Source organism: Alexandromys fortis, unplaced genomic scaffold (genome assembly GCF_014885135.2).
Source record: "Alexandromys fortis isolate MF-2015 unplaced genomic scaffold, M_Fortis_MF-2015_v1.1 scaffold_36, whole genome shotgun sequence".
Classification (NCBI taxonomy): Eukaryota; Metazoa; Chordata; class Mammalia; order Rodentia; family Cricetidae; genus Alexandromys; species Alexandromys fortis.
The window spans coordinates 11038429-11062043 of NW_026067915.1; the positions used below are offsets into that span (position 1 = coordinate 11038429).

At 55.1% G+C, this 23615-nt stretch overlaps 1 protein-coding gene across 2 annotated transcripts; it reads left to right on the top strand.

The window, feature by feature from the left end:
- Positions 1-725: 725 nt before the first annotated feature.
- On the top strand, positions 726-22763 carry Als2cl (ALS2 C-terminal like). 2 transcript variants are annotated; one of them, XM_050139438.1, is made up of 26 exons: positions 726-853; positions 4274-4399; positions 5036-5234; positions 5530-5595; positions 5908-6073; positions 6481-6612; positions 7922-8041; positions 9221-9279; positions 9425-9491; positions 9815-10011; positions 10364-10447; positions 10792-10890; positions 10988-11149; positions 11415-11526; positions 12370-12447; positions 13044-13174; positions 14412-14585; positions 14696-14792; positions 14947-15104; positions 15614-15679; positions 16049-16222; positions 16822-16864; positions 17581-17642; positions 17773-17922; positions 18106-18202; positions 18530-22763. In XM_050139438.1, the coding sequence occupies exons 2-26, from the start codon at positions 4297-4299 to the stop codon at positions 18608-18610; spliced, it is 2877 nt and encodes a 958-aa protein (XP_049995395.1). In that variant the 5' UTR covers positions 726-853; positions 4274-4296; the 3' UTR covers positions 18611-22763. The 2 variants fall into 2 exon arrangements, with proteins under 2 accessions (XP_049995395.1, XP_049995394.1); XM_050139437.1 differs by lacking the exon at positions 726-853 and having other exon boundaries at positions 10382-10447.
- The last annotated feature ends 852 nt before the right edge of the window (positions 22764-23615 follow it).

A 23615-nucleotide genomic window follows, 5' to 3' on the forward strand; every position in this document is an offset into this window, starting at 1 on the left:
TTGGGTCGGGGGCAGGTGGGCCATCCTTACTCTCTTTCACAGCTGTTTCTTTCCCAGGCTTCTTCCCTCTGTGCTCAAACTTGAAAGGGTCAGAACCAACTCAGCCAGGCTAATCAGCCCCTGGAGGCCAGGTGCCCCTGCAGGTGCCGGGGTGACTCACTTGCCGGCCAAAAAGGGAGCCCGGCAGCCAGACAGCAGCCCTCTTTGTTACAGGTTTGGACCATGATCCCTTCTCCTTCCAAGAGTTTGGTCTGGAACTGCGCCGCTTTTTCCAAGGTCGAAGGCTTTGGCACAGGAAACTGGCCAGCTTCAGGCTGTACCCGGAATGGATGCAGGGGGCCTCCTTCAAGGTCACACACGGCCAGTAGCTGCTACCGAAGGAAGCCCAGCTTAGGGGCTCCGGGTCATCATGGCCGATTGGTCTAAGCAACAAGTTTCCCAAATATACCAAGGACTCCTTCGCGGGGGTGTGGGAGTGAGGATGGGGGCTCGGGGACCCAAAAGGGGTCGGCAAGGTCCCAAGGCTGCAGTCCGGTCAGAGTCGGTGGGCAAGAAAATCGGGTGGCCTCAGGCACCGCCCGCCGTCCTCGGACCTGGGAGGGGAAGATAAGAGGCGACTGACGGCCAGGGTGCTCTCCTGGGGTGCACGCCGGCCGGAGCAGAACTTTTCCTGTCCGGCGGTGGCAGTAGACCCGCCTAAAGAGAGTTACTGGCGCGGGGACTATCCGAGGCCGCGCCCCGCCTCCTCGGAGGCGCCCCCGTGCGAGCAACACCCCGGGGCGGGGCGCGGAGAGGGAGGGCGGCGGGGCACGGAGCTGCGCGGCCACTCGGGACACAGCGGCGCGTGGCGCAGGTAAGGGCACGCTTCGGTGGGCGGGGTCCGCTGCCCCACGAGCTCCGCGGCGGGTGGGGGCTCTCGCCTGCTCCCGCTGCCATGGTCAGGATCCCTCCATCTGCGGTTTAGGCGGAGATTTTAGCTTCCTCCTCCCTCTCCCTCGGCCACCTGGCTCCTGTTTGAACGCCGCGCGGGGTCCTAACCCCTGCGGCAGTGAGGAGCGCTAGCCAGGATCCGTGTGCCAGTGTATCACCCAGAGGGAGGGACTGCCAGGAGGAGGTGACCTGGCTGGTCAGGGCGGAAGGGCTGACAGAGAAGTCGAGAAGGTGGTGCTGTTTGCCTGGGAGGAGCGTAGACAAATGCCCAAAGGTTGGAGCAGAGTAGTTTGGACAACTCCCGGGACTGCGCCAAGGAAGGCAGAGGAAGGGGAAGCTGGGACAGACACTACTGAAGAGACAGGGAGGTGTCTAGGGCCAGAATCTTGGACCCTTAGAGAGGCAGAGCTGGGCCTGAAACCTGGAGGGGCAGGTGCGACTGTTCTACCCACTTGCTTCCTTGGGGCAGACACTCTCCACAGCCCACTGGGTATGTAGGTTGATTAATGGGCCTCCAGCGTGGTCTAGGAAAAGGCCTCCCAGCAAAAATAAGGTCCATGCCAGTCCAGACCAGGAAATACCAGAGTGAGTGCCATACTAGGGTGCGGCTGAGGGGCCTGAGGGGTCAGGGCTGGATGAGGGTGGGGAAGGCTCCAGTGACCCCGCTCAGGGGAAGTCTGGTGTGGACAGAGGCCAGGAATGCAGAGGAAAGGGAGCAGGTCAGACTGCTGTTCAGATGACCACAAGGACAATAGCTGACTCACCTGTGCACGACCCAACTTACTTGTCTGGCCTCACCCTATCTGTGAGCATCCAGTCTACCTCGAGTGAGACAGGGGGCTGGGCCCTCCGGAATGTACCTACCTCAGTGAGTCACCCAGCATCTCGGAACCACTTCGTTCTGGCGAGCCTGTTAGGGCCGGGAGTCAGAGGCTGAGGTCCGAGCTCTGCACTTGTCTACAGTCCCTAGGGCTTCCTGGACTGTCTGTGCCTCAGTTTCTCCCTTCACACAGCCTGCCTGCCACTAAGGAACCCAGAGTTGGCAAGAGGGAGACTCTCAGGAGGCCGTGTCCTGTCCTCGATTAGAGGGGAATGGGATGGGTGGTGGGCCCAGGATTGGGGGGAGAGTTCTCTGTTATTCCACACTGCACTTCCCTGCAAACTCAACTCTCAAACACTCCCAGCCCAGACCTTCTGCATCGGACTCCCAGGCCCAAGTGCCGTTTTCTGAGACTCACGTCACTGTCTCTGCTTAATTTCTCCCTTTTCCTCTGGGTGACGAGATTTCCTGGGGGTGGAAATCCTTCCCGGACCACTGGCCTGGGAAGCACTGTGGAGTCAGTCACTATACTATTAACCTGGGTGTGTAGGATCCGCTTAGGTCTAGTCCATGCTTTGGGGATGTTTGGGGATGTGGAGCTTAACGCCCAGGTTCTATGTCAAAAGACGCTTCTCTCTACAGTTTGTCCTTCTGAGGGGCAACCATGGTAGTCTGAAGTGTTTGCATCTAGTTAGATCCATTTCAGAAAGGACCAGGGACGAGGGTGGGCTGTGATGTAACAGATCGAGATGCTCGCTTCTGGTAAGCAGGTGAGGTTGTAGGCTGGGTACCAGGGTAGTTCAAGGTTGCAGTGATAGATTTTCTAGTCTGTCAATTTCTGGAAGCATGGTTGAGGGCCAGGGAGGTCCGGGCCATGTGGCGCACTGTAACCCCGCAGCTGGACTCTCCTGGCCAGTGGGAACTGAACCAGAGGCTCCGTATCTGTCCTTCTCTTCTTCCAGTTGTGTGCAGGGGACTCCGATAACAGTCAACAAAGATGGGTGCAGCTGGGTGTCCCATGGTTTCCTTTTCCTGACTCTCCTTCCCACAGCCTCACCCTCCCCACACAGAACGGCAGCAGGAAAGGTGGGGCAGGAATGCCTTGGCCCAGGATCAGGGCCAGAATCCTGAGGTTCCCGCCCTCCTCTCTTCTGGAGCCAATTCTCTGGGAGTCCTGGGTTCTCCCAGAGATCTGTGATGCCCCTGTAGCATCTTTGGGGTGGATTCAGGAAGACCGATCCCCCTCCCATTTACTGGGATCTGCCTGATGTCCCCTGCCCATCCTCAACTGTCCTGACGGCATCTCTTGCCTTACCCAGGTCTGCTAATCTAAGTGTTTCAGAGTGTAAGGGCTAGGCAGAGTGAAGACACTTTAACTCCACCCTGAGGCATCTGTCAGATCAGCCATTTGGACAGATGATCATCCTTGTCAAATGAGGGCAGCAGGGGTTGCTGGGCGAGGCTTTGCCTGGGCCCAGGGTCACAGAGAGCCCCACTATGGAGGGTGGGTCAAAGCATGCTCCCTCACTACCCTTGCCTCAAGTCAGGATGCTGCATCGCTGCTTTCTTAGAAGATCCCTCATTTAGAGCAAAACCGTTCAAGGCTCCAGCTGACCTGCCTGCCCGCCTGCCCCAGTGACCCTGTTCCTGAGTGGTACCAGCTTAGTCTGGTCGGGGGAGGTAGACATATAGGGTATGGGCTCCTGCCCGTGCTGAGCTTGTTCATTTCCTGGCTCTGCTGAGTCTGATGTTCGGTCTGCTGTCACCTTGCTCTGAAGCCCTTTATGCCTTCAAGGTTGACTGGGGCCAATTCAAGCTTGTCTTCTGGCCAATGAAGGTGGGCCGTCCTCCCAGGCTGGACCGACACTCCAATGAACCTTTGCTTTTATGTCTTCCCACTACTATGCTGTCCTCCTCTTCCCCTCTTTCCTCATCTCTCTCCTCCTTTCTGATAAGGTCCCAGGCTGCCCTCAAACTTACAGCAAGATCCTGCTGCCTCAGCCTCCCCAGTGTCCTGCTCATCTTTGTCGTCCCATTGCGGCTTCAGCAGGAAGCCTCCAGAGGCTCTTGCCTCAAGTCCTTCCTGACTTACTCAGCTCTGTCTAGTGACAAGGAGCCCGGGCCTGGCCATCAAGATATTGTTGAACTCTTCTGATAGCATGCATGTCCCGGTTCCCCGAGTCCCCAAGTGGTAACTTTCAGTGGAAAGGTGGCCAGGGCAAAGAATGACTAGATAGTCATCTCCCTGGGTGCGGGGACCCACGGCAGTGTTTGAACAGACCAAACTGAGCTGAAGGAGACCTGCTCTTGGGTGGAAAGGGATGCTTCCTTGGTAGTGTTCAGCTCTCCTATTCCAGGGCCCCATGAGGGAGCAGGAGAGAGGTCAGTGGCCAGAAGCGATCTCCTCTGTGAGAGAAGCTGGACTAAGAGAGTCTGCTGTGGATGGCTATGGGACTTGCTTCTGGGAACTAGGGAGGATATTTGTGACCCTGTCTTGTGTCCCGTGTCCTTTCTCTCCAATAGGCGCCCTGCCTCACACCCTGGCTATGTGTAGTTCTGAGGAGGCAGACCTGCTTCGGCTGGAGGAGGTCTTCTCAACTACCCTTGCCCGCACCAACAGTCTCATTCTCCAGCCGCTGCTGTTAGCTGGTGAGTCAGGCCCACGGTGGTCCCCAGGGATTAGAGTCCTGCCTTGTTAAACATCCTGAGGCAGCTTTCTCAGCCTCACGTGGGAGTGGTGGCACTTGATACTGCCATCTCTTGATGGAGCTGAGGCCTTGGTCACAGGGAACTGGTGGGTCCCTTTCCAAATGGCCTCTGAAGACCACAGGCCTAGCTATACCGCTTGCCTCAATTCTTGCTTCCACTCAGGGCTCCTGGTGGTGCGTTGGGGAGGCCTGACTAGAAGGCAGAACACAAGCCTTTCACTGGGGCATCTCTCTTGTCATGTGACCTTGGGCAAGCGCCTTCTTCTCACTGTGCATCTGTAAGGTGGCTGGGGACCGACCCTGAAGACTCTACAGTTTGCTTCTGGGTCTAGAGAGAAGAGGCAGAGAATCAGGGAGCTAGGAAACTTGGCTCCCCCAAGATAATTAGAGTTGTCCTGTTAAGTAGGAGGCATATGCACAACCAGGCTTACCCCAGAGTTCAGCCCTTTACCCCAGCATGCCCTGCCCCTGAGGAGCCCTAGGCCCTAGAGTCTAGGGGTGCTGGTACTGTCTTGAGCACCCCAGGGCTACAGGATCTTTCCTCAATGTCAGCTCAAGGAGGGTGTGCTTTCCACAGACCCCGAACCCTCAGACCTCTGTGGCAGAGAGTGCCTTCGACTTCTGCAGCAGCTGCATGAAAGTACCCAGCGGTTAATGGAGGTGACGGAACAAAGCCTGCATTCGCTGCGGCAGAGGCTGTACCACCCACCCTCCATGGGTCTGGAGGCCCTGCTGTTGCTGAAGAACACTGACCATGTCCTACAGGCCCACATGGAGTAAGACCCCCTGGGGCAGTCTGTGGCTTGGCCACACTGCCAAAGTGTCACCTCCGCTGCTTGGTCCGTCAAGGGTCACCGTCACCTGGAGTGGGGTTCCTGGGTCGGGTGTTGGCTTGGCAGCAGGGTCAGAGCTGGATCAGGCCTATAAGATACAACTGTTGAGTCAGGGCTTGAGGGTATCAAGGAATTGCCTGGGCCATAGGGTTCTGTGGGTGGGATCTGGGACCTCAAAAGGGCAGGGGCTGAGTGTGTTGGGAGCTGGGCTTTCAAGGTGATCTTGGGTTCCCCATAGGTACATCAAGTCCTATACCGACTGTGTGGTGATGCAGGCCTTTCAGAAGGTTTCAAAGAGGAGGAGGTGAGCCTGGGGCTGCCATGGTAGTTCCCTATGTGTGTGTGGGTGTCTAGAAGAGGGGGATTTTAGGAAGCCCACCCCAAAGGAGCAGGTGTCATGTCCACCCGCCACTCTGGTGTCTGCAGTCAGTGTCCCTGTCTCCTCTAAGGTGTGGCTGCAACACCTCCAGAAAGAGAGCTCAAAGTTTTGCTGGACTAATGGGGTACAGGGCTGGGGTCCTGGGTCTGGGAGCCCGGAGCGTAGTTAGAACAGGGTGGATAGGTGGGTGCGGGCCTGGAAGGGGTGGAGGTAGTACGTGACCCTTCCTAAATGCAGTGACTACTGGAGGAGCCAGCGGAAGACCCTGCGGCAGCTGCTGTCCTGTGCCAGCTCTGAGGGCTCGGTGGACACTATGCTGTGCCAGGCCCTCAGCCAGCCACTCACCCAGCACGTGCAGAAATATGTGCTCCTCCTACTGAGACTCAGGGGCACCCTTGATGAGGTTGGTAGGATGGGTGTGTGTAAAGGAGGAGCTGGCGGAGAGAAGCGTGGCTCAGGGAGACCAGGTTAAACAGTAGGGAGGGGCCCCAAGAGAACATAGCCTTGCTCTGTGGAGGGTTCTGGGGGCATGCATCTGCCCTGTGGAATTTTGGGCACACGCCTCTTCCTTGATGGGGGCAGTTGACACTCAAAGGGCAGACATAGACTTTCTACTGGGTGTGAGGACATATGACCCAGGGCCATGCTATTGGTGTCACTGAAATGTCCCTGTCCCCAAAAGAGTAGTCAGGGAGAAAAAGTGAGCTGTGGTTTAAACTTAGGCCAGGCTGGGGCCCTCATGGCCACCACGGGGATGAGGGCTGGTGCCGAGACCTTCAGTGCCTCCCCACCTGTCTTGTCCTCCCACAGCACCACCCAGCCCAGGAGCGGGTGATGCATGCAGTCACTCTGTTTGGGAACCTGGAGTCCTTCATGAGGCAGGCCTTGGACCAGGCTGTGACCACACAGGCCCTGTGGCATAGTCTCAGCAGCCGGGTGAGGGTGAGTCTGGGGCTTTGGGGCAGCCAAGGAAGGGGGTTTCATATTGGATGTGAGGCTGTGCTGGGTGAGCAGCTCCCGCCTCAGTTTCCCCATCTGGAAGGAAGACTGTTGGGGGGAACTCCTACACAGCTGCAGCTGGCTCCGGAAGTTTGGCACACAGCCTTAATCTGCCCTTTGTCTTCAGCACCTTCTGTTTAACAAATGCAAATCTGAAAATTCCCTAAAGGTGCAAAGCCTATGTAAAACTTGGCTGGGAAAATCCCAGTATTCCTTATCAAGAATTTGCATTTGCCGTGGTCCCTTTGGAAGCTTAATTAAGATGTTTTGAGATATGGAAACCAACTGGCTAAGGTGTAAATTGGAAAACAATAAATAAAGAAGCCCTTAGCTAAGGGAAAGCGGCCAGACAATCTCAGTCCCGGAGGCTGAATCCTCCTGCAGCTGGAAAAGCTATTTCCTTTTTTTTTTTTTTTGGTTTTGTTTTCAAGATAGGGTTTCTCTGTAGCTTTGGTGCCTGTCCTGGAACTAGCTCTTGTAGACCAGGCTGGCCTCGAACTCACAGAGATCCGCCTGCCTCTGCCTCTGGGATTAAAGGCGTGAGCCACCATTGCCCGGCTTTTTTTTTTATGTTTTTTTTTCCTTTTTTCTTTTTTTTCTTTTTTTGCTATTTCCTTCTTAAGGTACCTCCGAGTCTTCTTCCACCTTGAACCCACACTCATTCAACAACAGAAGACTTATATATAACCTGGTGGCTGTCTGTCACATGCAGCCATCTGCTGGGTCAGCAGAACTGACTTTCTTTCTGGTGGTGTCATGACGCTGTTAGCACAACATATAATACCCCTCCAGGAAAGAGAGTCCTCGTGTCCACAGAAGACAGTAGAGAGGACCAGAATAACCATGGGAGACAGAGGGGATAGCATACTGGTTGTGAGGGTAACAGGAACCCCTTGGCTGTGACAGGGATGCAGTATGGAGACACCCAGGAAAGCCCCAGAGAGAGAAGCTGTGCTGTCCTTCTGGGCTAGCCCAGGGATGACCCCCCCCCCCAATCTTGGAGCGTGTGTGTGTGTGTGTGTGTGTGTGTGTGTGTGTGTGTGTGTGAGAAGAGAGAGAGAGAGAGAGAGAGAGAGAGAGAGAGAGAGAGAGAGAGAGAGAGAGGAGAGCGAGTGAGCTGGGGACTACCCCAGGCCTGCTGGGATAGTCTCTGGGAGGTGTCTGGGGCGCAGGAGGGCCTGCAGGGCTTCCATCAGCCTCCAGTGTAAACACACTAGACCCCTAACTCTTGCGTCTCTCTTCGTCCCACCAGGACGTGCTGTGTACCCCTGCCCACCGACTCCTACAGGACAGCCAGGACATCGCTGTGGTGGTCACCCCGCTACGGGCTGAACGTGTGCTGCTCTTTGATGATGCCCTTGTTCTGCTACAGGTTAGAAGGGTTATTGTGAGGTGGGGCTCTGGGATCAGGTGAGAAACTGAACAGGCCGCAGGCTTAGAGACTGGGGGAGGGGGAGTGGTGGCTGAAAGGCCAAGGCTTGCAAGTCAAGTAGAAGACGGATGTGGGCTTCAGGGTTTGTCCCACAGCCAGCAACTTTGACCAAACTCACCTGGCGCTTAGGCTCATAGCAATGTTTCACCTGCCTCAGCATGGTGGCTTGGTTTGGGGTGTGTGTCCACCTCTGATTGTGTCTGTGCCTCCTCTGATTGTGCCTGTACCTCCTCTGATTGTGCCTGTGCCTCCTCTGATTGTGTCTGTGCCTCCTCTGATTGTGTTTGTACCTCCTCTGATTGTGTCTGTGCCTCCTCTGATTGTGTCTGTACCTCCTCTGATTGTGTCTGTGCCTGTGCCTCCTCTGATTGTGCCTGTACCTCCTCTGATTGTGCCTGTGCCTCCTCTCCTGACATCACAGTTTGTTCACTGGAGATGTTTCTAGTCCTTCCCTGCTTGTACAAGTTCCTTTTCTTGTTGCTGCTACAAAACGTCTAACACAAACAACCCGAGGGAGGGATGGAAGAAGGAGGAAGAAGGATGGGTTTGTTTTTAGCTGGGCCTTTGCTCATGCTGTCGTTTTGTGGGATGCTCTGCTGTCTTATAAACTCTCCATTCCCTTGTGGCCTTGTGCCCTTTCTACTTCCTGGTCAAGTGAGGGTCTGCTGAGCCAATGGGAGATGGTGACGCTCCAGATGGGACGTCCCGTCAGGCTCAGCGTAGGGTAGGAGGACCACCATGAGGAAAGGTGGAGTGGGGAGAGCTTGGGGCAGGCTCAGGAGGCTGTGACGGAGGGACAGCGGACAGCTCCAGCAAGGAGAGTGTGAAGAGAGGCGCATGAACCTGGACACGGGTCAGGCTCTACAGGCGGCCTCAGTCCCCAGGTGCGAGGAGCCTTAGAGGTTCACATCTGGGCTACCAGGGGCCGACTATGTTTCTAAGAAAACCTGGCAACCACACATGGTAAGGGAGGCCTGTCCAGGTGCCTCGCCAGCTCCCAAAGTACAAAAGCTGCCGCTGAAGGGGATCGGGCTGATGCTCGTCCCCGGCATGGGGGGGGGCGCACCCCAGGGCAGGTGTCCGTAGGCACATCTCTGGATAACACTCATCTCCTTCCAGGGCCACAATAGCCACACTTTTGACCTGAAGTTGGTGTGGGTAGATCCTGGCCAAGACAAGTGAGTGACTTCCTCTGCCGGTGTCCCCGGACTTCCCTCCCTGTGCCTGCTCCATGGTACCTGCTCACACCCCCAGGCTCTCACCTGAGCCCCACTGCCAACCCTAGACAGGACTGGGACTCACAGGTCATCTCCATCTTCCTAGGTGTGTGCTTCGCATCCTCACACCCGAAGAAGAGTTCTCCCTTTGCTCCAGAGACCCCCAGGGCCAGGTGAGTGAGGCTGAAGCATGAATGGTGGGGATGAAGTCAGAAGCCGGGGAGGGCGGAGGGCCAGTCCTACAGGACTCAGGAGGGTAGCACGGGTATGCCTAGGGTTTAGTGTCAGGATGTTAGAGGAAAAGGAATTTCCCTAACTGAAGTAGCCGCCCAAGTCATGCCTGTGCCCACCCTCCTGTGCAGCGTTCTGGTTGTCTAGTCCCTGGGCTGTGCACAGGATCTCAGGTCTGATGCCACACCAGAGAGGGGCAGTGTACTTGGGGACAGAGTTACCTATGGCAACAATGACATGTTCACTGCCTTCATGTCCCCACCAGGTTGTCTGGCGGCAGAAAGTGACCCACGCTGTGTGCCAGGCCCTGCGTGGCAAGAAGGACTTCCCTGTGCTGGGGTCAGGCCCGGAGTCAGCTGTACCCCCTGACTGCCGCTGTGTGGCCTATACTTTCCGCCGCGAGGGCCGGCTCTACCAGGCTACCTATGAGGGTGATTGGTGTCGGGCCAAGCCCCATGGCAAGTGAGTCCCCATTCCTGTGTGCACTTCCAGCCGGTCATCAGAAGGGAGTAGACTAGACACTCCATCGACTAGGAGTTCTCTCAAGTTTGGCATTTACCTCCTGTGGCTCAAGGGGAAAGAGGAACATAGATGTTTCCAGGGTTCTCCCCATGGCAGGTGCCGAGAGTACCCCAATGTCCCCCAAGGCTGCTGGTGCAGGAGGTGGGGGGTTCTGTGAGGGATTTCCGTGCTCAAGTGAGGACTAGGTGAGCAGAAAGTCTAGTTGGAAGACCCTAGGGTAGAGGGAGGGAGGGAGGGACGCCGAGAGTTTGGGGGTGCAGCTGTCTGGGATGGGTCTAATGGCCTGATGTAGACCTCACCTGTGTTCCAGGGGAACCCTGAAGTGGCCAGATGGGCGGAACCACGTGGGGGATTTCTGCCAGGGCCTGGAGCATGGGTAAGGCTGACTGGGCAGATGGGGCAATCAGAGGAGGTGTCGTACATTGGGTTGCCCCAAATCCCCAGACCTCAAACAGGAGTGGGCAGGTAGCTCAGCTCCTCTCCCCACAGAAGGGAGACCTGGCTAGAATAGGAATGTGGGTCTCGGCCTGAGACTGGCTTCCCATAGGAGTGGGGAGGGCTGTCCTGAGGGTTTCTGCAAGGGGACTCTGAGATCTCTGCTTTCTGAGGGGCTCCTGGGGGACAAGGACAACTCGGTAGCATGGAGGGATGTGGCAGGGGCTTCTGATTGGGCAAGTGGCCTGGATACTCACCTCTGATCCCACCCAACCACACGGTCAGCTTTGGCATCTGCCTGGTGCCCCAGGCCTCTGAGGACAAGTTTGACTGTTACAAGTGCCACTGGAGGGAAGGCAGCATGTGTGGCTATGGCATCTGTGAGTAAGTGACCTTTGACCTGTGGGGAAGAGGAGCGGGGAGGGACATCCTCTAGACTGCGCTCCTCGAGGTGGAGCCAACTGTTGGCGAATCTCTCCAGGTATGGCACTGACGAGGTGTACAAGGGCTATTTTCAGGCTGGCCTTCGGCATGGATTTGGTGTCCTTGATAGTACCCCGCAGGCCTCCCAGCCCTTCAGGTACACGGGCCACTGGGAGAGAGGCCAGAGGAGTGGCTATGGCGTTGAGGACAACAACGAGAGGTGAGTGCTGGCAGAGAGACCCCTCAGCCTTTCCCTTGTTCTGTCCCAGGTGCCTGTCTCTGTGGTACTTCCCTCTACCTCTAGGGGGCTCCACCCACCATGCCTTCTCCTAAGGAGGATTCCCTTCTCTGTCCTTCTGTTCTCCTTGGGTTTCTGACTTCATTTTCTCCTGTCACCCCCTGCCTCCCCGGAGTCCCTGCCAGCAGAGCATCCAGAGGGCACAAGGGAACCGATCTGAGCCCCCTCTCATGCCCTCTTCCCTTAGGGGTGAGCGCTACATTGGCATGTGGCAGGCTGACCAGCGTCATGGCCCTGGGGTCGTGGTCACCCAGGCAGGCGTCTGCTATCAAGGCACATTCCAAGGGGACAAGATGGCCGTGAGTGGTAGCTCCTTCCCTGGGCAGTCTGTAGCTGAATTAAAGACAAGGGGAGTGGATGGCAAGGGATGCTCCGCTTCTCCACCCGTCTACCCTGACTTTGGCCCCGCTTCCCTTATCTTCAGCTCAGGTCAACCGTGCTTATTGTATACATCAGCTAGGAAGAACCAAGGGTGTCATTGGTGAGCTAGTGGCATCCATAGACCTCCTCACTGGCCCTCACGGAATCTCCATCATCCCTCTGGGGTCCTTGTGTGACTCCTGCCATTGGTGCCATTGTTCTTAGCGTATGAATGGCATGTTTATTAACGGCATCAGAGAACCTGCCCAACTTCACATCCTGCTGAGACCGAGATCAAACCCTAGTCCCCCAGCTCTTACCTTCTGCCTCCCTGCTGGCCAGGGGCTTGACACATGGTGGGGCTCTGGCCAAAAGCTATGCACGGTTTTGTGGGTTGTTTGTTTAGACCCCACCTTGTTCTGTAAGGAACTGAAGGAGACCTCAAGGGGAAGGAAAGGCAAGCATAGGCCCACAAACTAGAGTCAGAAACAAGTTGAAAATGAACTTGTCTGGGTTTCCTGGCAGGTGCAGTAGAAAGGGGACTTGATTGGCCCTGAGGATCCAGGGCAGTAACAGGGAAGCAGAGGCAGCCAACACTTCCGGTGGAGGAATCTCATCTGAGGGCTAACTAGGGGACACAAGAGGTGGGGTTCATGGGACTCAGCACATCTGGGGAGGGCGGTGCCAGAGCTTGGATGCTCTTGGTCTTGTGGGTCAGTGCCCACCCATCCTGGTTTTCTGTCTAAACTCACCTCCTTTCTCTTTTCTCACTTCCTTTCAAGGGCCCAGGCATCCTGCTGTGTGAAGATGACTCTCTGTACGAGGGTACTTTCACCAGGGACCTGACGCTCCTAGGGAAGGTGAGAGCCGTCCTCATCTCCCATCCCACCCCATAAAGCCAGGGCTCAGAGCTGAGGATGAAGGTAAAGAATGGACAGCTGGAGGACACCCCTCCCGCCTCCGTGGTGTCCAAGGGGTCCCATGTCCTTGCCATGCTGTGTGCGGTACTGACTTAGCAGAACAAGGTGACACGGGACTGGAGGATTTGCCTCGTGCCCAGAGGGCACAGGCTGGCTGTGTCCACGCTGTGCCCTTACACAGCCGTCACCACCCGAGCCTTTGGCAGCTGTCCCTGGGGTAACAGTTCTTTCTTTCTTCCTGCTCAAGTTGATGTGGCAAAAGGCAGTTGGGTCCATGTTGGGTCCTTTGGGAACCTGGGGGATAGTTTGGATGTAGAAGGATGGAGCAACTCCACACAGCAAGAAATTGCCCCTCTAAATCCCTAGCCTCTCAACGGAGGTGGGTGAGACTTCTAGAATATTCCAGCACCTTGAGTGGACAGGTGGAACTCATGGTTGGACATTTCCATCTGACCCAAGCGGGTCAACATTGACACACTTGGCTGGCACAGCTCGCTGTGCACACAGTTATCCCTGCCTTCCCTTTTTGCTCCCAGGGCAAGGTCACCTTCCCCAATGGTTTCACCTTGGATGGTTCCTTCAGCGGTGGGACAGATAAAGGACTGTACACACAGGGAGTGCTGGACACAGCCGCTCTCCCGCCCAACCCAAGCAGCACACGCAGGAGGTGAGAGCCCAGCCTATTCGGCGGTGTGTGTCTCTTCCCACCTAAGGCCCCAGGGCTCAGTGGAGGCCTTTTACCAGAGTCCAGAACCCCAGGTCTTCCAGCCAGAGACTCTTGAAGTCTACGGCTAGGTGAATGTACTGCCATACATAAGCTGGAAGAAAAATAGGATTTGTAAGTCTCACTTTGATCCTGGTTTTAGCTTTTCTTTTCTTTTTTATTGTTTTCATTGAGCTATACATTTCTCTTCAAGATAGCTTCTAAGTCAAACACACAAGGAAAAGAATGGAAAATAAAATTGTGAGTGGGGCTGGAGAGATGGCTCAGTGGTTAAGAGCATTGCCTGCTCTTCCAAGGGTCCTCAGTTCAATTCCCAGCAACCACATGGTGGCTCACAACCATCTGTAATGAGGTCTGGCGCCCTCTTCTGGCCTGCAGGCATACAAGCAGGCAGAATATTGTATAATAAATAAATAAATATTAAAAAAAATATAAAATTGTGAGTGGGTCTTAAAAGAAAGAGATAGACACGCAGTTACAGATAGTTTTCTCTTCCTGGCTCTGACTTCCCGGGTAGCCAAAATGAAGAAGGAAAGAAACTCTACAACACAAGGAGGAGATGATTATTTTCCCAGGAAAGCAGAACCCCCTGTTGGAAACTCTTAGCTTTCAAAGTTGCCATATTTGTTGAGAATCTGGGTGTGTCGAAGGAAGAATAATGGAAAATGGTCCCAGATGGAGTTTCAGAGGTCGGGAAGGGGTCCAGCGAACTCACTTACCTATCGTCCTTGCGTGTGGCTTCTCATAGTAGGAGCTGGTAGAGGCAGTGGTCCTGGGTACAGGTGTGGGGTACCTGTGAGGTGACGGCGCAACAGGGTTCCCTTTGACTAAGAGTTTGGTCTCACTCAGCCTGTGGACGGAGCGAAAAACAGGGAAATCCTGGACTTTCAGGCACTGGTCTGTCTTGATCCAAGACCTACTGTCTGGATTTGGCCTCCAGCTCCCGAGGCCTTTTGCAGACAAGGTACCCTGTCTCTCCTCTGTCTCAACACACGCCCGTGCCCCTCTGCCTCGTTTTTCTCTTCTGCTTGCCTTGGAGGTCAACTCTGTCTGCATTCTCCGTCCTGCCCCCTTCTTGGGACCTGACTCCAGGCCAGGCTGGTCCCACCAACCCTGCGTGCCCCACGGGCTTGCTGACTTGCCCATGTCTTCCACATCTCTTGCTGTTCCCCAATCACAGACAGCTGGGGCTGGGTGCCTTCCCTGTGGAGAGCCGCTGGCAAGGAGTCTACAGACCCTTCCAGGACTTCGTGCAGTCAGGCTGTCCTGGGGAACTGCAGGAAGCCCTGCTGGGCTTCCATGTGCAGAGCTCCAGGGAGCTCCGTGAACCCCAGGAGTACCTGTGCTGTGACAGGTGAGCTTGGCCCTCTGGGTGTCCCTGCAGGTCAGAGAGGGGTTAGGGAAGCTGCTGGGGATGGCTGCTGGCTCAGGGCTGGGTGAGGGACACTGTGCATGGTGCCCCAGGAGCCACCCCAAGGACTGTGCGGGCAGCATGGAAGATATCCTGAAGGAGCTGCTGCTGCACCGCGAGCCCCAGGCCCTGCAGCAGTACCTCAGGAAGGTGAGGGTCCAGGCTGGGGCATGGTGCTAACTGGAGGGGACAGGCCCGTGGTGCTCCTGGTCCTCAGAGGGCCTCAGTGTTCCCGGTCTGGGAGGCTGGTCCCTGGACTCCACATCCCGGCTCTGAGCATCTCTGTTGTCTTCCCTGGGCCTAGGCTCTGAGCAATCCCCGACACCCGCTGGGGAAGCTACTCCGTACCCTGATGCTGACCTTCCAGGCTACATATGCAGGCATAGGAGCCAACAAACACCTACAGGGGATGGCCCAGGAGGAGGTGAAGCAGCATGCCCAGGAGCTTTGGGCTGCCTACAGGTGAGCCAGTGTACAGGGTGACACGCACGGCTCAGCACTGGCCAGGATTGCCCTTTCCAAAGGCTTGCTCAGTACAGGACCAGGGGTTGGTCAGTGTGTCAACGGTGACCAGAGGTGTCAGAGATGTCAGCAAGGGCTTCCAACAGCTCCTGGCCAGGGGCCAATCCCTGTCTAGTCCGGGCACACCCCTGACCCCATAAGAACTTTACCCCTGCTGTAGGCTGAGGGTGGTTTCAAGATCTGTCTATCCTGTCCCAGATAGAGCCTAGATCCTATGAGCATTAGCTATAGGGCTTCAGCTGCCACTAGAGTGCCAGCGCCCTCCAGTGCTTACATTGAAGCTCCAGCCTTGGACTTCCAGTGGCAGGAAAGGCTAGACTCGGAAGGCATCCCATCCAGATCGAGGCGGCCAGTTCTGGGAGAACTCTGCTCTCCGTTTTGATGACTGGGAGGGTGGAATTCTGTTTCTGTGAGCATCAGCACATTACGCTCTCCTAATTGGCTTGCAGAGGTCTGCTGACGGTTGCCTTACAGCGCCAGGGCCAGACCCTGCAGGAGGAGGACGTGGAGACAAGGTACCTGGCCAGGCCTTTGCATCTGGGGCCTCCGTCTGGATGACGATGCTTCTTTGGAAAGCACTGGGCGTGTATGCTATTCACCAGGCATGGTGCATTGTCTGCTATACATCACAGGGACCCATGACCTTGGTCCTGGGATCTTTGTCTTAAGTGTGCCCTTCCAGCCTCATCTTTGAGTTGGGCAGAGGGGGAAACAGTTGCCAGTGGCTTCCTCCTTCCTGTGCACTGCAAGGCTGAGGTGTGGAGGAGATGAACCTAAAGCCACATAGAGCAGGAGTTAGCTGTCCCCGGGACAGACCCCGGCTGGTTCTGCAGATGCAGAGGTGGCCCTGGCAGCAGTGTCTCCCACCCATTCTGGCCCCTCAGGGACTTGCAGGTGCATGGGCTGTTGCTGCCCCTCATCTTGCCCAGCTTCTACTCAGAACTCTTCACACTCTACCTGCTTCTTCATGAGAGAGAGGACAGCTTGTACAGCCAGGGTATCACCAACCTCAGCCTGTTTCCCGACACAAAGCTGCTGGAGTTCCTGGATGTGCAGAAGTAAGCTTCTCGCTCGCTCGCTCACTCGCTTAGCCAGAGATCTAGGGGAGCAGGCAGTTCTACCCAGCCTCAACTGTGAGGTGGACCAGGGCCACCAACCAGCTCCCAACTCATGACACGGAGACTTATTGTTAGTTATAAACACTCGGCCTTAGCTTGGACTTGTTTCTTGCTAGCTCTTATAACTTAATCTTTTTCTGTTCATCTACATTTTGCCTTGTGGCCTTTTTACCTTTCTTTCCTTTTGAATATCTTACTTCCAATGCTTTCAGTCGCTAGAGTATGGTGCCTTTCTTGCTCTCCCCCACCCCTACTGCCTCTAACACATCCTTCTTCCTCAGTGCCCCCTGACACGTGCATGTCCCAGGTGCTTGGTTGGCCCTGCTGGGATCTCCCACTCTCCTCCAAAGCCCAGGGCCCCTTTGTCACACAGCAGTGGAAGATCACTTCCTTCAGGACCATATGGCTTCCCCTGGCCTCAGGCTGTGTGTATTTACCTGAGGTTCCTTCCTATTGTCTGTTTAGCCATAGTATACAGAAATAGGGCGCGTCCTCTGAGCTCAGACTTGCAAAGCCTCCCATCTGTCTCCCTTTTTCAGGCACCTGTGGCCCCTCAAGGACCTCTGGCTGACGAGCAATCAGGTGAGAGGGCAGGGCTTTGCTTGCCTGGGAGGAGGAGCCTGGAGCTTCTGAGTCAGGATTGCCTGGGGAGAGGCAGGTGAGGGAGGAGACCCTAGGCTTCCTTCCTGTCCCATACAGCAGGCTCTTCCTTTTGGCTGGGACTGTGGGTAGCTTACCTGAGCTCTGAGTGCCAGTTTTTTCCTGTGTAAATAGAGTTCCACCAGACCCACTTCATAAGACAAGTCAAGGGCATATGAGGCCCCTGGCTGTCTCAGGACTCTCTGGAGCCTCCTAGGGAAGCAGATTCTTGGGCTCCACTCCACAGTTTTTGCAATGCTAGGCAAAATCTACCAACTACTCATATTCACGGTCTTACCTTATGTCCATAGAAGCAAAGAACAGGGGTCAACTCAGAAACCTGAGTTTCAGCAAGTCCTTGGGTCTGGGGACCATTGACATCAGCTTTGGAACTGTGTGTCACCAAGTGACCTTGGCTGTTCAAATGATTGTTTTTTTCTGTCCATCTTGGTCCTTTCAACCTCTTGGAGCCTCATCCCCCCGTTTTATAGCTGCGTAAAGTGAAGCTCACAGTGGAGCCGTGGGCCTGCCCTGGACCACTTAGCCATAGTGCAGGGCCGTACTTACGTCAGCAGTGGGGCAGGTGTGGGTGGCAAGGGACGCTGGGGATGAGCATGCCACGCTGGATCCCTGTTTTACCCTCCTGTTCACCTTTACAGAGATATTCCCTTGTCCGGGACAAGTGTTTCCTGTCAGCCACGGAGTGTCTGCAGAAGATCATGTGAGTGTCTGCCCGGGTTTGGGGGTGTGGGGTATGTGTGTATGGTGGTGGTGGTGGCAGTGGAGGTATGTAAGGGCACGGGAGTGCCGTCCCTTCTCTTCCCTGACCAGGAGCTACACCCTCTTTACAGCACCACAGTGGACCCTCGCGAGAAGCTGGAGGTGCTGGAGAAGACCTATGGGGAAATCGAGACCACGGTGTCGCGGGTGCTGGGCCGGGAATACAAACTCCCCATGGATGACCTCCTGCCTCTGCTCATCTATGTGGTGTCGCGAGCTCGGTGAGTGGGAAGCGGGGTGGGTGGAAGTGAGACTCGTTCCCACCCTGTCTACACCAAACACAGGACAGAGCTGGGGCCATTCCAGAGGTGTCTAGCCCTCTAGGCCAGGGCTGCTCCCCCAGCTGTCGGGTATCTGTAACACCCCTCTTCTCCTCTCCTTCGTTGTCATGGTACTTTCTCTAGAATTCAGCATCTGGGAGCTGAGATCCACCTGATCCGTGACATGATGAACCCCATCCACACAGGGGGCCTCCATGACTTCCTGCTCACAGCCTTGGAGGTGAGGGACCAGGGCTGGGAGCCCAAGGAAATGTCTCCCTGCCCCCAACACCATGGTAGAAAGGGTTCAAAGCTCCACTGTATGTGTCTCCATGGGAGGGGTCTCTGGTGCTGTTCACAGGGCAGATGGGCCGCACAGCCCTTCAGGCTGCAGCTCCGAGCAGCGTGCAGAGGAAAAGCCTCTGCAGAATCCGGCTGACAGCTGGGCCTAACTGGAGCAGTATGCGCACAGGGAGCTGGGGGCGATGGCTCTCGGGGCCTAAGGCCATGCCTATAGTGGGGAGCAGGTCTGCCAGCAAGTTCCAACCTCGCTCATCTCTCCCCCCAGTCCTGTTACGAGCACATCCGGAAGGAAGACGTGCGGCTGCACCGCCTGCCTGGCCACTGGAACTCTAGGGAACTCTGGTGACATGGCCACTCTGGGCCAAGTGCAAAGCTAGGGGCCGCATGGTTGCCATGGACTTTGGTGGAGCAAGCACTACCCACCTGCCCCCCATTGCCTGGGTTGGGGCAGGCTGTAGAGATGGTGTTTTGCTTCCTACAGGGACACACTCAGCTGCTGCAGTATGACCCCATAGCGGATAGCTCTCTGTTGGCCTCTGGTCTGGGCTTTGATCATCTTGTCCCCGGATGTAGCACCATCTTGGGTGAGAGCCCCAGCTTCACCCTGCCTCCGCCCTTGCTCAGTAGCTGTCAGTCTCCGGACTGCGTGCCTGTGATGGTGGAGATGATTCCAGCATTCTGCCAGGCCAGTTCACTGAGCGCAGCAGCCGTTCCCCAAGGTCTGGCTTCATCCCGTTGTTTGGACTGAAATGGAAATTCTCACGTTACTGTTCATCTCATTTCTGTTTCTCTGCTCCTGGCTAGAAGGTCCCAAGCAGCAGAAGACTGTCTGTTCGTTCCTTTTCCCATGAGTCCCCACCAGGGCCTGGGGACCTGCCTCCTCCTCAGCTGGGCTTCAGACTTCAGCTGGCCTCGCAGGAGGACCCTGTGGCAGGAACACCTCAGCTCTGTGCCAAGCTGCCTGGTTGCCTCTGGCAGGCCCTGCTCTTGGCAAAGGCATGGGACGTAGACAACAGCAGTCACTCACCTGGCCTCGCTTGCCAGCAGACTGCAGGTGACCCATAAATGACATACTCGAGACACTGTGGCCTCTCTGTGGGAGGGACAGCAGGGATGTTAGAGACTTGCTAGTGCCCTGACATGAACATCTCTGGCTCAGGACCATAGGTGAGGCTGGGCACAGTGCTGGGCTCTGGGTCATTGTGTCTAGCTCCGGGAATTCAGCCTGTGTGGGAAGAGGCAAGGGAGACATTGAGAAAGGAAGGTACACACCCAAGGCCAGGGCTGAGGCCCGTGTGAGCACTACTCAGGGAGGATCACCTTCAGAGCCGCTCAGAAAATGTAAGCGCTGTGTGAAGAGAGGCTGTTTTTCTCCTTTGCTGTCATCTCTGGCTGGATCCACCAAATGTTCCAGCGTGAACATAGGGCCTGGGCTTGAGTTCTACCAGGAACTTGTGTCCCCAGGAAGGTCCTTGGAAAGGTCACATTGATGGAGGCCCTTCTCTCAAAGGCAGCCCTGAGTGCCTGTGACTCGGTCCAGCTGTTGACAACACCCTGCCACCCACTCTTCTGCTTCCAACACTAACTGAACTTGGGCCTCTGGTTCTTGTGGGTCCGCAGGGTTTCCACAGTGTCCTGGGAGGTTCCAGGAGCAGCCAGGGCTGTAGCACACCCTTAGGACAAAATCAACATGGAGGAGGATGCAGGAGGAAAAGTGACCGACAGTGCAAGTTGGTACCAGTCACCCACATCTGGTGCATCCGGAGGCTGGCGGGGCCATCTCGGTGATGGACTCTTTTATAGCCTTTAAGTGTCCAGCCTAGAACACCTCCTGGCTTTTGACATGTGAGCCATGCAAGAGGGCAGTCTTGGGAGGTCACGGTTGCTTGCTGTCATCAGTACCTTTACTGCCATAAGAGAATCCAATCTGCAGACCAGATGTCACTCCACTTCACTTTGTGGCTTCCTAGAAAGTAGACCTGGAGTCCGGAGGGAAGACTGAAAGATGGGACATGGGGTGGTTGGCGTCTCTTACATCTATGCCGGCCTTCTTCATTTCCCCTCCTGCCTCATATTGGTTTGATATTTTGCTAGCTGCCCCTCTGGGGGATGGTCACAGTTACAGTCTACTTATTCTGGATTTTAATAAATCCATTTCATCTTTGTGTGTGTGTGTATGTATGCATGTGTGCACATGCGTGTGCATGTATAAAAGCAAAAGCTAATATAAGGCATCTTCCTTGACCATTTTCTACCTTATTTTGGGGGTAGGGTCTCACCTTGAGCCTGGGGCTCACTGATTCACCTAGACTGGCTCACCAGCGAGCCAAAAAGGTTCTCCTTTCTTTGCCACCCACCGCAGGTCTGCGGCTGCAGGTGCACACCTCTGTGCCCACTGGGTGCTGGGAACAGAAGTCAGGTCACCATGCTTGCACAAGTGCGTTACTGACTGAGCCACCTTGGGTTTCCCACACTCCACCTTCATGGCACCCTCCTGCCTGTGGGGGACAGGGAGCATGTAGTGCTCACAAGTGTTCAAATAGCTGTCCCCTGGTGGAAGTTTTAGACATATAAGAGAGGCACGGGTCATGTTCGGAAGCAGTAATGTTGGGAATAGAGAGTTTGCTTTCGCTCTGTAAGTGGGGATTGTGTCCTTCCCACAAAGGGTATGTATTGTGTGCTTCGTTCAGGGGTACTTCCGGGAGGTCAGAGGGTCCACAGAGTGCTTGCCAGAGCTTGGTAGAGTTGAACTATGCATCTAGTGTTCCTTTATCAATCGGCTGTGAATCTGGTGTGTGGGCACATTTGTCAGGTTCCCTGGACTTTATGTGTTGGGTTTTGGTCCAGTCTTGAACACCAAAATATTGCCATGCCTGCGTGACATTGTGTTTGGGTGGCTGTGGTCCTTGCCTGGGCTTACATAATCAGGCATCTTGTTTATTTGTTTTTCGAGACAAGGTTTCTCTGTGTATCTTTGGCTGTCCTGGAACTCACTTTGTAGACCAGGCTGGCCTCGAACTTGCAGAGATTCGCTTGTCTCTGCCTCCAAGTGTTGGGATTAAAGGCGTGCACCACCACTGCCCAGCTAATCAGGTATCTTGATGCTTCCACTGATACTCATTGCCAGGGGCTCCTTCTCCATAGTCTCCATGTGAGGCATGAACAGAGAGTAGGCCTGTGCTAGCCAGGGCCATAATGTCTGTCTTTGCATGGTTTGGGCCTGCATCATCTGGCTTCCACTGACAGGTACCAGCTGACACTGGGTAGCCCACTGGCTATTGGCTGTCCCTTGGTGAAAATGAACATGGCGTGTTTTCTTGGAGGATCCTTTCCAGGGCAAACATTGCCGAACGGACCTATACTCATAAGGTAGTTCTTCTTGTTATAGTTTTGGTTTGTAACTAAAGTCCTGGTAGGCCTTTTAATTAAGCTCATTTATGTCAGGCCCAGGCTTTCTCGGGGACCTTGGGGTTTGCAGAGAGCCTAAGGTGCTGTACAGACCTACTGTGGAATGACTGTATGTGGAAGGTAGGAGTGTGTGTGTGTGTGTGTGTGTGTGTGTGTGTGTGTGGCCTTTTCATTTGAAGACAGATTTTTGTCTGGCACAGCCCACCTTATTGGGATTCCCCCTGCAGACTCACCTCTGATCAGGGATGCTGAGGGTAACAATATTCGAAAGACCGATCTCTCAGTGTCCTCCTGTGTCAGGTGCCCAAGTTAAGGATACTGAACAGGATGGGTCAGTCAGTTGTCGCACTCCAAACACAAGGGAGCACCTTTGCTGAGTGCTGCCAGCTGCCTGCATGGGATCGCAGAATTATCATGGACCCTCGTGATTCTGAAGGCTCCAGAAGACACTGAGGCCTGAGAGAGAGTGCTGTCTGCAGCTTCTTGGCCATTTTCCTTCAGCATGTCTGCCCCTACCAGCCCTTTAGGTGGAGTGACTCCTAATCCCACCTTGTACTGTACACAGTTCCCCTGCAGTGAGGAAAGAGATGGTCTATGAAGACCAACAGGTGATCCCTGCTATCATGTGGCTGGGCCGAGGGAGCACGGTGCCCTCCCAGTCACCAGCTGGTCTCATAGTCATAGCCTCTCACCATGTGATGGTGCTCCCCACTGGGAGCACTCCCTATAGTGAAGAGCTGGCCGCTGCTTGGAACCATACTAATCAGAGTGCCACTCTGTACAGGTCTGTACAGCAAGAGTGACTGTTTCCTCCAGCCATGGATGCTCCCTCTGGCTGCTGAGCCTGGGCAGCTTTTAGGGATGATCTCAGGGATGCCCTGACTCTCGGAAGGGGCAGCGCTCGAGGGACCAGTTCCAGTTAGGCTCTGGGGGGAGCCTGTAAACACTCCTCTGTAGGTGGGATTGGGGAGAGCCCTGCTTCCCTCCTCTCCTGGCTGTCAACTCTGCTGATGCTGTGACCTCTTCTTACTGTGGGACAATCGTCGGTACCCCCATCAATTGCATTTTAATAAAATGCTGATTGGCCAGTAGCCAGGCAGGAAGTACATCTTGTGTCTTTTCTCCAACAGGCGTAATTTCACCAGTGTCATTGTGTGTCAAGTGTGGTGCATATGGTGGTCCCTGTAGGCTCACAGAGCTGAATGCTTGCTCACTAGGGAGTGTGACATTATTTGAAAAGATTAGTAGGGATAACCTTGTTGGAAGAAGTGTGTCATTGGAAGTGGCTTTGAGGTTTTCAAAAGCCCAAGCCAGGCCCAGTGTCTCTCCCTACCACCTGAGATCCCAGTATAGAACTCTCAGCTTCTCCAGCACCATGTCTGCCTACCGCCATGCTGCGAATGAACTAACCCTCTGAAACTGTAAGCCAGCCCGCTGAAATGCTTTTCTTTATAAGAGTTGTCAGGGTCACGGTGTCTTTCCGCAGCAAGGAGACATTGACTAAGACAGTGCCTGAGTGGCAGGCTGGTGGCTAACACTGCTGGAGCTTCTGGGGGACTTGGCACACCTCCGTGAACCCTGCCAGCAAAGAGACACAAGACCCACATGGGTTCAGTTTGTCTTTCACAAGGATAGCAGAAGTGTGGCAAGCACAATGTCAGCTCCCAAGGCCCCGGTCCCACTGTGTGACACAAATTGAGCAACCACGGCCATAGCACAGGCAGTGGGCTATCTAACCACTATAGGGCTACTTCCAGATTATAGCCAGGCAATTGAAGCCTGTAGCAAAACCTGACGGTGGTGATTGTGATGGGAATGGTGATGATGATAATAATGGTTATAGATTATGGGGTGGTGGTGGTAACTGTGGCCATGGTGGTGGTTGTGGTGATGGTGGAGATGATGGTGGTGGTTGGGGTGATGGTGGTGGTAATGGTATATAT